Source organism: Saccoglossus kowalevskii, chromosome 1 (genome assembly GCF_978046115.1).
Source record: "Saccoglossus kowalevskii chromosome 1, keSacKowa6.1, whole genome shotgun sequence".
NCBI classification, from domain to species: Eukaryota; Metazoa; Hemichordata; class Enteropneusta; family Harrimaniidae; genus Saccoglossus; species Saccoglossus kowalevskii.
In genome coordinates this window covers 12,325,450-12,340,007 of record NC_140641.1, presented here as the reverse complement: position 1 = coordinate 12,340,007, position 14,558 = coordinate 12,325,450, and the positions used below count along the sequence as shown (strand labels likewise).

Here is a 14,558-nt window from a genome sequence, read left to right as displayed (position 1 = left end):
AGGTCAGGTGATACATGCTCTATCCATGTACGCATGATAGGTGTCTCAAATACAATCGTTACACAATTTTATTAGAAATTCCAGCATTATAATAATTCCGAGGTTTGGTGTTTACTTGGTTGGATGGGCTTTTAAAATCTTAGTTTCTTTCGGAGGCGGCGTATACGACTTAGGCATCGACGCAACGTGCGCAGAGTGAATGGCCTGACGAATATTTTATTGATATCATATTTGCATTGGTGCAGCGCAGCCACTATTTGCCGTGACTGCCCTTAGTAGCACTATCAGTATACTATCAGTACTACTAAGGGCGGTCACCGTCAGTTACGTATCTGCCTACGGCTGGTATAAACACACTCGTGTAACATCAGCGATTCAATCAAACGATGGCAAAAAGGGGGGCAATAATTTGCGGCGCGATCGCTGTTCTCGTCGTTATCGCTGCCGTTATACTAATAGTTTACTTTACACTGCCAGAAGATGAAGAGTCAGTCTGTCCTTCCAGCACAATCGACGCCAATCGTTTCGACTGCTACCCCGAAGACGGCGCTGATCAGACAAAATGTGAGGAACGGGGTTGTTGCTGGCGTGAACCAGAGGATGACGCAAACGCGCCGTGGTGTTTTTACCCCACAATTTACGGATATGAAGTAATACGTGAGCCTAGTCCAATACCACTTGGTATAACTTTAAACCTACAGTGGTTAGATGACATTCCCAGACGATATCCGTATGGTGTCAGCAATACCGTAGAGAAACTACAAGTAGACATTGAACACCAAACTGACTCCAGATTGCGTATCAAGGCATGTGTAAACTCATTAATTCATCAAACGTCATAATGTTGGTAGAATATTTTACACATTTGGTGTATTTTTCATAATTTTCTATACATTTTTAGACATAATCATTATGGGCCTAATTGCTAAATGGCTACTGTTTAAAAAAAAAACGGTGAATGGTGACACAACGTGTTATTACTAAACACTGGACGCTCACCGCATGATTGGGCGGTCAGTATTTATTTAGTATATGTGTATCTAAGAATATAATATGAGCTTCATGTGAATATGTTCATGTTGCTGTATATTTAAACGGACACTTAATACCGTGGTCTAACTAAAAAAAGTTACGTCAGCGGGTAATTGAACAGATAAGGACCCGACTGACTCGTAGATAGGCAATGTTTCGGTTGACCATATATATTAACGTCTTTTGTGTACTTTTTCTATCGAACAATAATACTAGTAATTAACAATTCTAGGTCCTGGAAAATGTAGTAATATTATACATATATAATATATAAACTTTTTGGAACATGGAGCTAATCTCCTTTTAGCTCTATGTTGGAATCAATCGGCATATTTCGAGATTAACAACGTATACAGGTAAATAACAATATAAACTGCCTTAACATTTCACACACATTGCGAACATGCCGACTTTAAAATGAGATAAACTTAAATACAGTTATATTTAGAACACCAATGCACTTACAACGCCATATGCGAATGGTGTTGCCTCCGCCTTATTTGTGCCCATTTATGACAGCGCAAGGTGTCCTTACAAAACACGTGTGTACCCGCTGTTTAGTGGGAGTAATTGTTTCCTTCACAATTCCAACCTCTGAACTGTTCATCAACGCTTTATTTTATCAAAAGGGGTTTCCACATGTCAGAGTTGTTTTTATGTGTCAATTATTGATAGGTTAATGACACCTGCATGGACGACTTTTTGAAGAGGGGCGTTGGTCTATATAAACTGATAAGTTAACTACAATTTACACTCGTTTTACTGGCAGCGTTCGTTTTGCATTGAAGTATGCTTAGATAAACATTGGCGTGATTGTTATCAGTTTTGAAACATTTTTGACAAACCCGTAGACATTTTTATGGTCGTTAAACTAAAACTTTGAACGAAACTCTTGTTTTAAATGTAATTAGAGTAAAACAGATGTATTTGATAAAGGCATCCGCAATCTGACTGGAAGATACTGGATATATTAAGTGATACACGGTTTTGTCGTAATTACAATGACACGCATAAACTAATTGTTTAAAAGAGTAAACGTTTTTTTTTTTTTGCTTTTGAAACCAGATATATGACGAGACTACGGATCGATTTGAAGTACCATTGCAGCTACCGAAAGTGACGGAGAAAGCTAAAAATCCACTCTATGACGTCAAATATACAGATTATCCATTCAGTCTGCAGATCACGAGGATTGACACGGGAACCGTTATGTAAGAATTGTCAATATTTTATATTAACGCGATTTGAAAAATCTTTAAAGGGCCGTAGTCGTCGCACCGCGCATGTGCGACATTTGTGTTAATAAACATTGATTTCCCCACGATTCAATGCGCTCTTCTAATGGAAATTACAAGTATGGGGTTTGACCTGGGCGCGACTTGCACTAATTACAGCTGGTGACTCCTTCGATACCCTCCAATCACCTAAAACACCTAATTAAAGCATAATACTAGTAACGTCTCAGTTTATACTCGTTGATCCGGACAACTGCCAAAGTCGCCATCTTTGTTTATACAAGACCCATATATCTCGCGCAGGCGTGGTGCGACGACTACCGCCCTTTAACGCAAATATGTCTTTAATATCCCGTCAGTTATTACTATCACATTGCAATGGGCAATAAAGGAATAGTTTATAAAGATGATCGAATTTTCATTGTTCAAAAATACACCGCCCGTCCGCTTGTATGCGCATTTGAAGGCTTGTAGACCCCAGAAAACAGAGTGGGTTGTTATATTCATTTAAATGGGAGTTGGGGATAGCTTATCCTTGTGACCGCTATTATTTGAACATTTGCCTCGGAACAATGTATATATTTACAAATGCATTTTGTTAGAGATCCGACTGATTAAATCATTCGTAGTTAACAACTTTTTCCATTTCACATGCAAATTCGACAACGTTCTCTCTCATTTAGTTTATTATGACTAAATTTCAGCACGTGTTTAAATGATAACTTGACTTTTCAGATTCGACACATCAGTTGGCGGTTTCACGTACACCAACCAGTTTATCCAGATGTCTACGAAATTCCCATCCAGTAACGTGTACGGTTTTGGTGAACACAATCACCGTCAGTATCGTCATAATTTAGACTGGAAAACATGGGCTATCTTTACACGCGATGTCGCGCCAGTGGTAAGTTCCATGTGTTTTATACGTTTCTTCGTGTCATTGTCAATGTTGCCATGTTTTCATCATTGTACTATATACAGACCGTATCTATATTTCCATTTGAAGGATGAATGGAATCTTTACGGCGCCCAGCCACTCCATATGTGCATCGAAGACGACGGCAACGCTCACGGTATTCTCTTTCTCAACTCAAATGCAATGGGTAAGGCACACCTTTGCATTTAATATACCGTAGATTTTTTTAGTTTTACCCTATAACAAAAGTAACCTCCATTCGTACATGTTACGATTTCATTTGTGTAGATATCGACCAGTTACACGCCAATACGACGGGGTAGTGGAAATGTGACCGCTTAACATAATGATTGTGAGAATCTGTAACATCGGACTCGATATCAATAAGCACACAACACGCACGACTTGATGACCGTTTTGCAAATTCTAAATCAATAGTGAACATTATTTGATTGACGCGATAGAATGGAGAATATAAGCCTTAAGGTAGCGGGACTATTATTTGCATACTTGTTTTCATCTTCTAATTGTGACTAAATGACTACAAATAGACCCGGGAAAGTATATATTTTTAGAATCGCCAGACTTCAAGCTTTTCACAAGTGTATTTTGCATGCCCGTATCTGCATTCTACGACGCGTTACTCAGCCAAAGGTGAAAAATTACTTTTTCTGTAAACAAAATAATTCCGCATTTATGCTGGCGATAAGAAGTATTTTTTTCATTTTTCCTAGTTGTTCAATAGTCTGGTAAATTGAATGTGTCTGGTCAGTTTTATTTAAGCAACGCGTTTTAAAAAATAGTGTGTTGAATTTCAATTACTGTTTTAGTCGCATTGCCTCCAACTCAAACCACAACACATTGGTAAATAATCCATGAAATAGTTTGTCTGGACACATTCAAGTTCCTCTCACTGTCACCTTAAAGCTGTGAAAATTTGGTGTTAATCCGACGATAATAAGTATACGTTATTTTTTGTTAAAGACCTTGTATTTTGAAAAACATAAACTCCTAGAAAACGTCCATGAAGTAACAGCAAAGATTTTCAAGCTTGTTTATCGGCACAATCAATTTGTTTTCCCATCAAAGTTTGTTTTAACATGTGTAGGGACATCCAAATGTGTAAGGCTATTGGAAACCAAAAAAATAAAGTAATGGGATAGCTATAATTGGATAAATTCGGCATGTGAAAACACCAAAATCAATGATTTTTTTCAGTGGCTGTGTGACCTTGTGTCTGACACATTCATATGCAAATGACTAATCTGTGAAACAAATAGGGGCGGAGACAAACCACTCAAATGTTTGGAAACACTAATTGTGTGTCAGATAGCTACTGATAACACATCCTAACATTGCTTTGTCTTGAGTTTATCTTTGAAACTTATAGGCACACAGATTAAACCTGTGTTGTTGATTTTGGAAAACACTACTGAGGATGCCTTGCTTCCCTTCAGAAAATCTACATTTTAACCAACTTACATGACATTCTATGTTATGTTGACTTTATCACATGAAAGTTTATAGTGCATTTCATCAATTAATAAATAAATGTGAAAATCGTAATTTTCAACACAAATAATAGTCTTGCTACCTTAAAAAAAACTATCACAAAGTATTAGATATATCATTATTTGCCTGGACGCTGTTGTTTCGCTTTGTTTCCTTTTCCTCAAACGAGCGCTTGCCAGAAAATTCACTTTGAAAATTTAACTTGAAGATGACATTTTGATGTTGTAAATGTGTTTCAGACATTGTTTTGCAACCAGCACCGGCTTTAACGTATCGTACAATTGGCGGGATTTTAGACTTCTATATTTTTCTTGGACCATCACCAGAAGACATAGTGAAACAATACACACTCGAGGTAAATAACTGTCCGATGTACAATATAATGTAGTATTGTTTTAATGTAATGGATGAACGGACAATATTGTGCACTGTCAAATGCCTTATTTTCACATATTCCTATATTTTACATTCAATATATCACAAATCGGTGAAAATATAATTCATACAAAATGTCTTTTCACCGAAAATTAGTTGCAGCTAAAATAAAGAATTTTACAATGTGTTCACTATTACACGGACGTTGATATTTACCTTGGATTGTGACAAGAATTTTCATTTGAGAAAGGAGTGAAATACACACTACTTACATATACCATGGAGGGAATTACCTCCATGCATATACCCAAATTACTTATACGTACTTTTTATTCAAAATGTCACATACATTAGCTATTTGTTTGTATACCATATAATAGTTTGTATAGAGGAAGGGCATGCCACGTTGTCATATATGCACGGATCAACAGCAAAAACACTAGATCTTCGACAGTTTTACCATTTGCATAGTGTTACCGTAAGATTTAGTAAGTCCGTTTATTTACAGTGACAACTCAATATTACAAAAACAAGCAAGAATCAACTTTTTTTTTCTATATAATCTGAGAATTAGATTAACAAATTCCAAATTCAGCTAACAAAGATTTATCTGAACACGACACTAAATAATAAACAAGGGTAATCCCATCCTCAAAGCCGTCTCTAGTTTTAGATATGTAGTTATTCGCACATACAAACAATCAATGAAATTTAATTTGCGATATTCTGTCTACAATCCAAGCATAATTTGAGATCACGTGGTTTATTGGTATAACTTCCTTCTTCAATTGAAACAAACTTGTTTGAGATTGTCTGACTATTTTGCAATTCGCGAGATTTCGTATTGAGATATGTATCGCCCATCACACCCGAGTTATATAGTATCATCTTTAATTTGATTTTCTTCGTCATCTTTGTTTATTATACAGCATAACTACATAATACCTACCGTTATCCATATTGCAACTTTCATTTAATGTTACGTATTCAAGATTGTTATTATAAGATTAGAAGCATTTTTTTTATGTTGGTTTTGTATAAAATGTTTTTTATCCCACAGTTTACAGGCACGCCGATGATGCCGCCATATTGGGCTCTAGGGTTTCAGCTCTGTAAATGGGGTTACGAAGATTTGGACCAAGTGAAAAATATAGTAGAAGATATGAGAGACCACAATATTCCTCAGGTGTGACCCATTCTCATAAACAACTACAAACAAATAACTATGTCTAATAATATATGTTTTTAACTCGTAATTAATAATCGGAAATGGGATAACATCAACATATCAAGAAGAGTAGATGGAATATATTATTAAATATATGTGACACGTTCTTCCATGTTATGGTTTTGTTCTAGGATGTCCAATACGCTGATATTGACTATATGAGCGGTTATCGTGATTTCACTATAGACCAGGAAAAGTGGGCGGGGTTGGGAGAATTCTTCGATGAACTGCATGCTTATGGTCAGCGTGGAATCATTATTCTGGTACAGTACATAACATCGCAGTAAAACAACTTTGAATAAGATCATTCCCGGAAACAAACAAACGACAGATTTAATTTCATATACCTATATATATAGTCGATTATCCCAAAACAAAAGTGCTCAATACAAAGTATATGTAGATCAGATGGATACGGTAATAGAGTAATTAAGGTAGCAGGACTATTATTTGCATACTTGTTTTCATCTTCTAATTGTGACCAAATTACTACAAATAGACCCAGGAAAGTATGTATTTTTGGAATTGCCAGATTTCAAGCTTTCCAAAGGTGTGTTTGCCATGCCAGTATCTGCATTCTACGATGCGTTACTTAATCAAAAGTGAAAAATTACTTTTTTTGTAAAAAAAATAATTACACATTTATGCTGGTGATAAGAAGTTTTTTTTTCACTTTTCCTAGTTGTTCAATAGTTTGGTAAATTGAATGTGTCTGGTCAGTTTTATTCAAGCAACGCATTTTGAAAAGTAGTGTCCTGAATTTTAATTTCAGTTTTAGTCTCATTGCCCCCAACTTAAACCACAACACATTGGTAAATAACCCATGAAATAATTTGTCTGGACACTTTCAAGTTCCTCTCATTGTCAGCTTAAAGCTGTGAAAATTTGGTGTTAATCCGACGATAATAAGTATACGTTATTTTTTGTTAAAGACCTTGTATTTTGAAAAACATAAACTCCTAGAAAACATCCATGAAGTCACAGCAAAGATTTTCAAGCTTGTTTAATTGCACAAGCGATTTGTTTTCCCATCAAGGTCTGTTTTAACATGTGTAGGGACATCCAAATGTGTAAGACTATTGGAAACCAAAAAAATGAAGGAATGGGATAGCTATAATTCGATAAAATCACCAAAATCAATTATTTTTTTTCAGTGGCTGTGTGACCTTGTGTCTGACACATTCATATGCAAATGACTAATCTGTGAAATAAACAGGGGCGGAGACAAACCACTCAAATGTTTGGAAACACTCATTGTGTGTCAGATAGCTACTAATAACACGTCCTAACATTGCTTTGTCTTGAGTTAATCTTTGAAACTTATAGGCACACAGATTAAACCTGTGTTGTTGATTTTGGAAAACACTACTGAGGCTGCCTTGCTTCCTTCAGAAAATCTACATTTTAACCAACTTACATGACATTCTAGGTTACGTTGACTTTATCACATGAAAGTTTATAGTGCATTTCATAAATTAATAAATAAATGTGAAAATCGTAATTTTCAACATAAATAATAGTCTCGCTACCTTAAGACACAATTACATGAATATTGAAACTCGACAGCACTGTTTCATGAGATACGTGTATATAGATATATGTAGACGGGCACTTGACCTACTATTAATGCCTCGATATATACTTTATATATACAATCCATTTTTTGTTTATTTTATTGATTTGATCAAGTATCAGTCGTACTGTGTGTTAATCCATTGTGGTTTTTTTGTTAGCAATTTGCTTGTACTTCTTTTTGTTGTAATTTCAGGAATTTATTGTGAATTGCTTTTATTTTTTTATTTTTTGCACTTGGGGTATGGTTTTATTATTAAACGAAACATGGGATGCATTAAGTTATTTTTCCTGTTTGCAGGATCATGGAATTCATAACGAAGACGACGTGCAATATGCTCCGTATGAATCTGGCAATGTGATGAATATTTGGATCAATGAATCTGATGCCGTTACTCCAATAGAGGGAGAGGTAAAGATACAGTGTATATTGTTACTGCAGAACTGGTCGGTCATTGGTGGATGAGGGAATGAATGAATAGATGAATGGCAAATGTTAAATTAAATTTCCTGAATGACTTAATGACAAAAATAAAATTGATCAATTACTGGTCGTATAAATAGCTGGAAGTCTACCCCTTCAAGTTTAAAAATTCGATTAATTATTAATGATTTATTGTTTATCTTATCTCAAGAGCAACTACCAATCACACATTGACGCACATGTCCATCTCCTTGTACATTTCTTATGTGTCTTATAAACTAGTCAACTTTCGAAATACCTTTTGTATGGTGCTTTGTTACATGTTTTTTTGTTTGCAGATTTAACGTAAAATGATTATTGACCTCGATGTTATTTCTTGAATACTGTATTACGTTGGTGCTCTGCGATCATAATAGCAAATGTAAAATTTGAATATATTATTATACAATCAGTACTATATACTAACTTGTTTTTTGTATCGTATTTATATCTAGGTATGGCCTGGTTACTCATACTATCCCGATTTTACCAACCCTGAGTGTGCGAAATGGTGGACAAATCACAGCGTGCAATTCTACAATGAAGTTCCTTACGATGCACTATGGATCGTGAGTATGCATATACTTGTGTTAATAAACAAGACACATAGTCACGTGTATGGAGAATACTTGCAGTTCAGTGTGCCAGTAAAGTTGTGTAGATCACTGATATGCCACTTTACTAATGCCAATCTCTGACCGTGACCCCAGGCTTCGGTACCACGGCAACGTGGACGAAGCGTGGCCATTCAAGAACGGGGCTCTTGTGTGTAGCTATAATTTTTGAGATATTTTTGGATATTCTGTCAGCATATTTGTTTATCGTCGTGTTTTAATTTAACGGTTGTTTATCTGCCATAGCAACACAATTGCATGGATGAAATATTACAGCTATATATTACGTTGAAACGTCCAATCCAAGGTCATTGAGTAATTACAATTTATCCTATTGCCTACGTATCAATTTCATATACTGAATCAGTCGGCGAGGGCGCACTCACCCGTGATGACGAATTGTCAGAACACAATTATTAACTTAGCAACCTTGTTGGAAATTTTATATTCCAGTTTCTAATATGTTCATAACTAAACCATATTTGTCTATTCGCGTATAGGATATGAACGAGCCCTCGAATTTTGTCCAAGGTTCCACATCAGACCCTCCATGTAATGACAACTCGCTCAATTTCCCGCCATATCTACCAAGTAAGTTGTATTGCCTGATGTTGTTGTTAGCTGGTTATCAGTTATGAAGACTAATTACGAAGCTGTAATACTATATCATATTTTGGGTTAAACTGTGTAATATTAATCGGTCTATTTAGAGCTATAAATGACATTGTTAAAACATGTACCAATTTGTGTGTTCGACTATACTTTCATTATCGTAGCAGTTGCACGATACACATAGGATTAGTATACTAGTAACTATTTTAACTAAATTGTTCCAAGTGATAACAACGTCCACTACAGTGAATGTTACCTAGTAACTGTCGTATACTTAGCATTTATCTTCGATATTTTTTAAAAATTAATTCTGTAGAAATTCTCGGTGGTTTGATGTATGATAAGACAATATGTATGGATTCCGTTCAGCATTTGGGCATACAGTACGACCTGCATAGTTTATATGGACATAGCATGTCAGTCGTAACACACGAGTAAGTAACATTTTTAGCAAAAATTAATACTAAATACTAAAATCACTAACTGTCGACAATTTCTTGAATTGTGGTTTGTGCTGAAAACTACGGTAATTATATATACTAGACAGTTTAATAAAGGATCCTTCACTGAATTATTCAGCAAACCAGTATATTTTACTGTCGTTTGCTATTTTAAAAAAATAGGGTCAGCATCATGATAGCATCAAATCTATCAATTCAGACTTAAAGAAATACAATTTGAAAATAAACATTTATTTATTAATTTCGAATACAGCATGTTGGAATTTACTTAGTGGTCCCATAAGATAAAATACTTGTTTCATAGCTAATTTTATTTTACTCTGGATGCGTCTAGAACGTGACTTCGTAGTTTAATTTTGTTTCCATCATGATCTGTAACGAGTTTTAGTGCAGTATTCATTACTACAAATACGTGGAAATAATACTGATATAATACTACAATCAGATTGTAATAACCCCTTGAGGCTCGCATTGAACATTATCTCGTGGTATGTTTACATTCGGCAAAGGGGGTGCTCAATTAAATGTATCTGATTGATTGGTTGATTTTAAACAATAGTCCATTCTCATTGCTGTTTTTTGTCAGAACATTGAAGACAATCTTCCCCGATAAACGCAGCATGGTGTTAACTCGATCCCAGTTTGCGGGAACTGGTCACTTTGCCGGACACTGGCTGGGCGATAACCAAAGCCAATGGCGACAAATACCGTGGTCCGTTGTAGGTAAATGATGTAACTTCTTCTAACAAAGATACTCAATTGAGTTCTTTTTTTGTTCTTGTCAACCTCTCTGTATAATGGTTGTTTGTTTTTACAATAGGAATGTTGGAGTATGCATTGTTCGGCTTTCCTTACGTAAGTATTCAACATAAACTGTTGTTTTTCATACTTAAATGCAAATCTACATACAAATAAAATGAATACGAAGCAATAATCTCGAGGGGAAGTCAAACTATTAATCGTTGTTTGGTATTCCATTAGATCGGTGCCGATATTTGTGGGTTTTGGTACAACACCACCGAGTCAATGTGTCAGCGATGGCAGCAACTCGGAGCGTTCTATCCATATTCCAGGAACCATAATGCAGACGGCTGGGCGGTAAATATATCATTTAATATTAAGAATGCACACAATATAACCCTGTTGTGTATGTGAAATGTCATATTGGATATTGTATCCTATCATGTGAGGCTTATTCATACGTAATACACAAGTAACTTCGACATTCTACCACTTTTCTTTTAACTCATTTCAAAATACTCTTGTCATTCTATGTAGCATCAACATCCAACTGTATGGAGTGATGACGTCATTGATAACATCAGATTTTATCTCATGGAACGATACAGACTGTTACCATTCCTCTATACCCTGTTTTACGGCGCTTACACTAAAGGTTCGACTGTGGTGCGACCGTTTGCTCATGAGTAAGTAATCATTTGTTTTTTTTTCCACTTTACATTAACAAATCGCATACATTACAATCAAAATGTATATTTACCAGGCTGTGTTTCACTTACGTTATTTAAAAGTCGATTCCCCTTTTTTTACCAGATTTCCAACAGATGAAAAAAGTCGAGATGTGGATACCCAGTTTTTATGGGGACCGTGTTTCATGATTACTCCTGTAATGACAGAGGTAGGTAAGGAAGGAACTATGGCCAATTCATATTACAAACAGGTGAACATGCACACACAGTATTCATCACTACGGCAAAGCGCATTTCAACTACAAGTATAGACGCGCACCTCAGTATGCCACAGATACCATCTCTGAAAAAGATGGCTTCTAAATAGCGTGCAATGAACGCGAGCTTACAGTGACTAGATAAATATTCGCAAGTCAAATTTCTGACGTCACGAACAACATGCAGAATACCCTGTATTGCATATTATTGTGAGGACGTTGCTTACACTGTGATCTCGTTTACAGGATGCCGTTGAGGTCGATGCTTATTTTCCCGACGATCGATGGTATGACTATTACACGGTAACTATCCAGAGATGTAATTTACATAATCATTTGTTACTATGTTCAGAATGGTGATCGATTACAGAAGTCATTGCAAACAAATTAGACATTTGCACTAGTTGGTTTTTCTTTTAGGGTGAGGAAATAGCAGAAGAAATTCGCGGCACCACAGTGACACTTGATGCGCCAATGGACTATATGCCGCTACACGTGAGAGGTGGTTACGTCATCCCGACGCAGGAGCCGAATACAACAACTACTACAAGGTCAGTGTAATAGTATTTCTTGATTTGAGTTTGGTACTGAGAATATGCAAATATTACGTTAGTCAAAATGATGAACTTGTTTATTTTTCAATGACAGCCGACAGAATTCATTTGGCCTAATTGTGGGTCTTGGAAGTGGCAACAATAGTGAATCTGTTGGAAACATGTTTTGGGATGACGGAGAATCAAGAGGTAAATGGTATTCTGAAGTATATTTCTTTAGTTTATTAATTTTCACAATCATTTCAAAAACAAGCAATCGCAAAACAGTTTGCAGTCCAATCACGTATACGATTCATAGAAAGAAGGGAAATGTGTGAAGAATACATAAACATGTGTTGCATCAATAGTTTGGCCGGGACAAATAAGGGTAAATAATGAAAAGGCTAATGAAGTTGATTTCGACACGTGTATCTCAGTATTACATGTATGTCCACACATAACAGCACGAATCACATATTATAATTTATCTTATGTGATTATTTTGTAGAAACTATTGAAAATGGTGATTACACTCTAATTTCGTTCGAGGCTACCGAGGTAACTGCATTCTTTTATTTTTTTTATAACCATTCCACATTGTCCATTAAACAATTGTAACCAAACTCCAAATGATCAATTATACAATTTCGACACCCTTTTTTTCAGAACGATGTCAAAATACGAGTGCAAAAGGCTGATTATATAACCGGACTCACTGAGCTGGCGTGGGATACACTTAGGGTGTTTGGTCTCCAAGAACAACCAGCTGAGGTTTTAGCCGATGGTGAACCAGTGTATTTCGAGTATGATTCTGGTTTAAAGGTAAAGTCAATTCATAATTCAGTGACACTCATTCGTTACAAAATACACAAATACGAGATATGATTTGTAATTACAGCATCCAAACTGTGCTGATATATATTTTTGTTACGTTCCAGGTTCTAAGCGTTACAGAGATGGGAATGGTGGATATAACAATAGATCACAATATAACATGGTATCAATAAGTATTTCGTACACATGGTACTGAAATCTACAAACATATTTTCCTGTTACGCCGATTGAAGTACATTGAATATATATAATCATTTTATATATACATAATGAATTCAACAATACAAAATGGAGCAAATATATTTACTTGATTCATATACAAATTAATGTGTACTGTATTGTTATTTTTAGTGTGCGTCATACAACTTTAAAGACGGTTGTGATACATGTGCAATATCAGTTTCTAATATTCATAGACTTTGACCTGTGAGAAAACGAAAAATATTGAAATAGGCGAACTGACTTAATCATTTTGAAAGTACAAAGAAAGTCTAAAAAAAAGTCTAAAACTGGTTACACAATTCACTTTGCTGCCATCACGTGTACCACTCACAAGCGAAAATAGAACTTTATGAAAATCAATCCCCACAAACCCCACATATACAAGATGAGATCCAAAGTCAAGTTGACCTTGTCACATACAATTACTAGTAACTAAACTATGGTCATATGACGCGTTCGCTTATGGTTGCTGATAACTGTCAAAACTATTTTGCATATTAAGAAAAACAGGCAACAAATATAGTTGAGAATTAGGATATGAATTCATATTCCAGACTTTATCTTCATCAATTATCACAACATGTTTGGTAATTTTAGGATAGCTTTTACCTCCTTTTTACATCCAGCATACATCTTTATATTTCTGAATGTGTGCCTCAGCCGAGATGAAGGGTTTAGAAACCATAGTTAGATATGATGTCATGGAACTATGTTCTGCATGTCCTATAATGTGGAGGTACAATCAATAGATGCTAGTATCTGTGATTACCATTGGGGAGGGGATCTCAAAAGCGCAACAATGTTCTGGTGTAGTGATTGACCACTTGTTTTAGAAAAAAATATTAGCAAAGGCCGCAAAACACTGTGTAATGTCCAACAGTTGGCTAACAGGTGGCTGGTGCACTGAATTATGATTCAAAGGCATTGATACTAGGGCCAGTGACTCTCGAATTTACTGTTTTAAAAATTCGCACATTTTGTAAGTCAAACCAGCCGAACCACATTTACGACCACACCCCAAACATACGCTGTGCTGATCACAGGCTCGCACCGCAACAAAGATGGAGTAACAGTGCTTGACACATTGCAACACAAGCTGGGGTATGGCAACAATGTTTTTTTTTTATAACGCAAATGGTTCAAGGTTTGAAGGTGGCATTTTCTCTAGGATCTTTGATATTTAAAGGCGTAAAAATCGCAATCCATGCGGAATCTGACTAACTCACCGACATAAAACAAGCTAAGTCTAAAAAAATTGTAAA

At 35.7% G+C, this 14,558-nt stretch overlaps 1 protein-coding gene across 1 annotated transcript in view; it reads left to right on the top strand.

The window, feature by feature from the left end:
* Positions 1 to 386: 386 nt before the first annotated feature.
* The window catches only part of LOC100368356 (maltase-glucoamylase-like), a 43,115-nt gene continuing 28,943 nt past the window's right edge, over positions 387 to 14,558 (top strand). The window contains exons 1-23 of the mRNA XM_085496468.1: positions 387 to 806; positions 2,098 to 2,243; positions 3,003 to 3,168; positions 3,274 to 3,370; positions 4,935 to 5,050; positions 6,131 to 6,256; positions 6,430 to 6,561; positions 8,067 to 8,282; positions 8,789 to 8,902; positions 9,448 to 9,538; positions 9,876 to 9,993; positions 10,607 to 10,743; positions 10,841 to 10,875; positions 11,002 to 11,118; positions 11,299 to 11,447; positions 11,575 to 11,659; positions 11,954 to 12,010; positions 12,128 to 12,258; positions 12,356 to 12,450; positions 12,749 to 12,798; positions 12,907 to 13,062; positions 13,179 to 13,237; positions 13,894 to 13,982. Coding sequence (XP_085352594.1) covers positions 387 to 806; positions 2,098 to 2,243; positions 3,003 to 3,168; positions 3,274 to 3,370; positions 4,935 to 5,050; positions 6,131 to 6,256; positions 6,430 to 6,561; positions 8,067 to 8,282; positions 8,789 to 8,902; positions 9,448 to 9,538; positions 9,876 to 9,993; positions 10,607 to 10,743; positions 10,841 to 10,875; positions 11,002 to 11,118; positions 11,299 to 11,447; positions 11,575 to 11,659; positions 11,954 to 12,010; positions 12,128 to 12,258; positions 12,356 to 12,450; positions 12,749 to 12,798; positions 12,907 to 13,062; positions 13,179 to 13,237; positions 13,894 to 13,982 — 2,902 coding nt within the window. The remainder of the gene's footprint in view (positions 807 to 2,097; positions 2,244 to 3,002; positions 3,169 to 3,273; positions 3,371 to 4,934; positions 5,051 to 6,130; positions 6,257 to 6,429; positions 6,562 to 8,066; positions 8,283 to 8,788; positions 8,903 to 9,447; positions 9,539 to 9,875; positions 9,994 to 10,606; positions 10,744 to 10,840; positions 10,876 to 11,001; positions 11,119 to 11,298; positions 11,448 to 11,574; positions 11,660 to 11,953; positions 12,011 to 12,127; positions 12,259 to 12,355; positions 12,451 to 12,748; positions 12,799 to 12,906; positions 13,063 to 13,178; positions 13,238 to 13,893; positions 13,983 to 14,558) is intronic.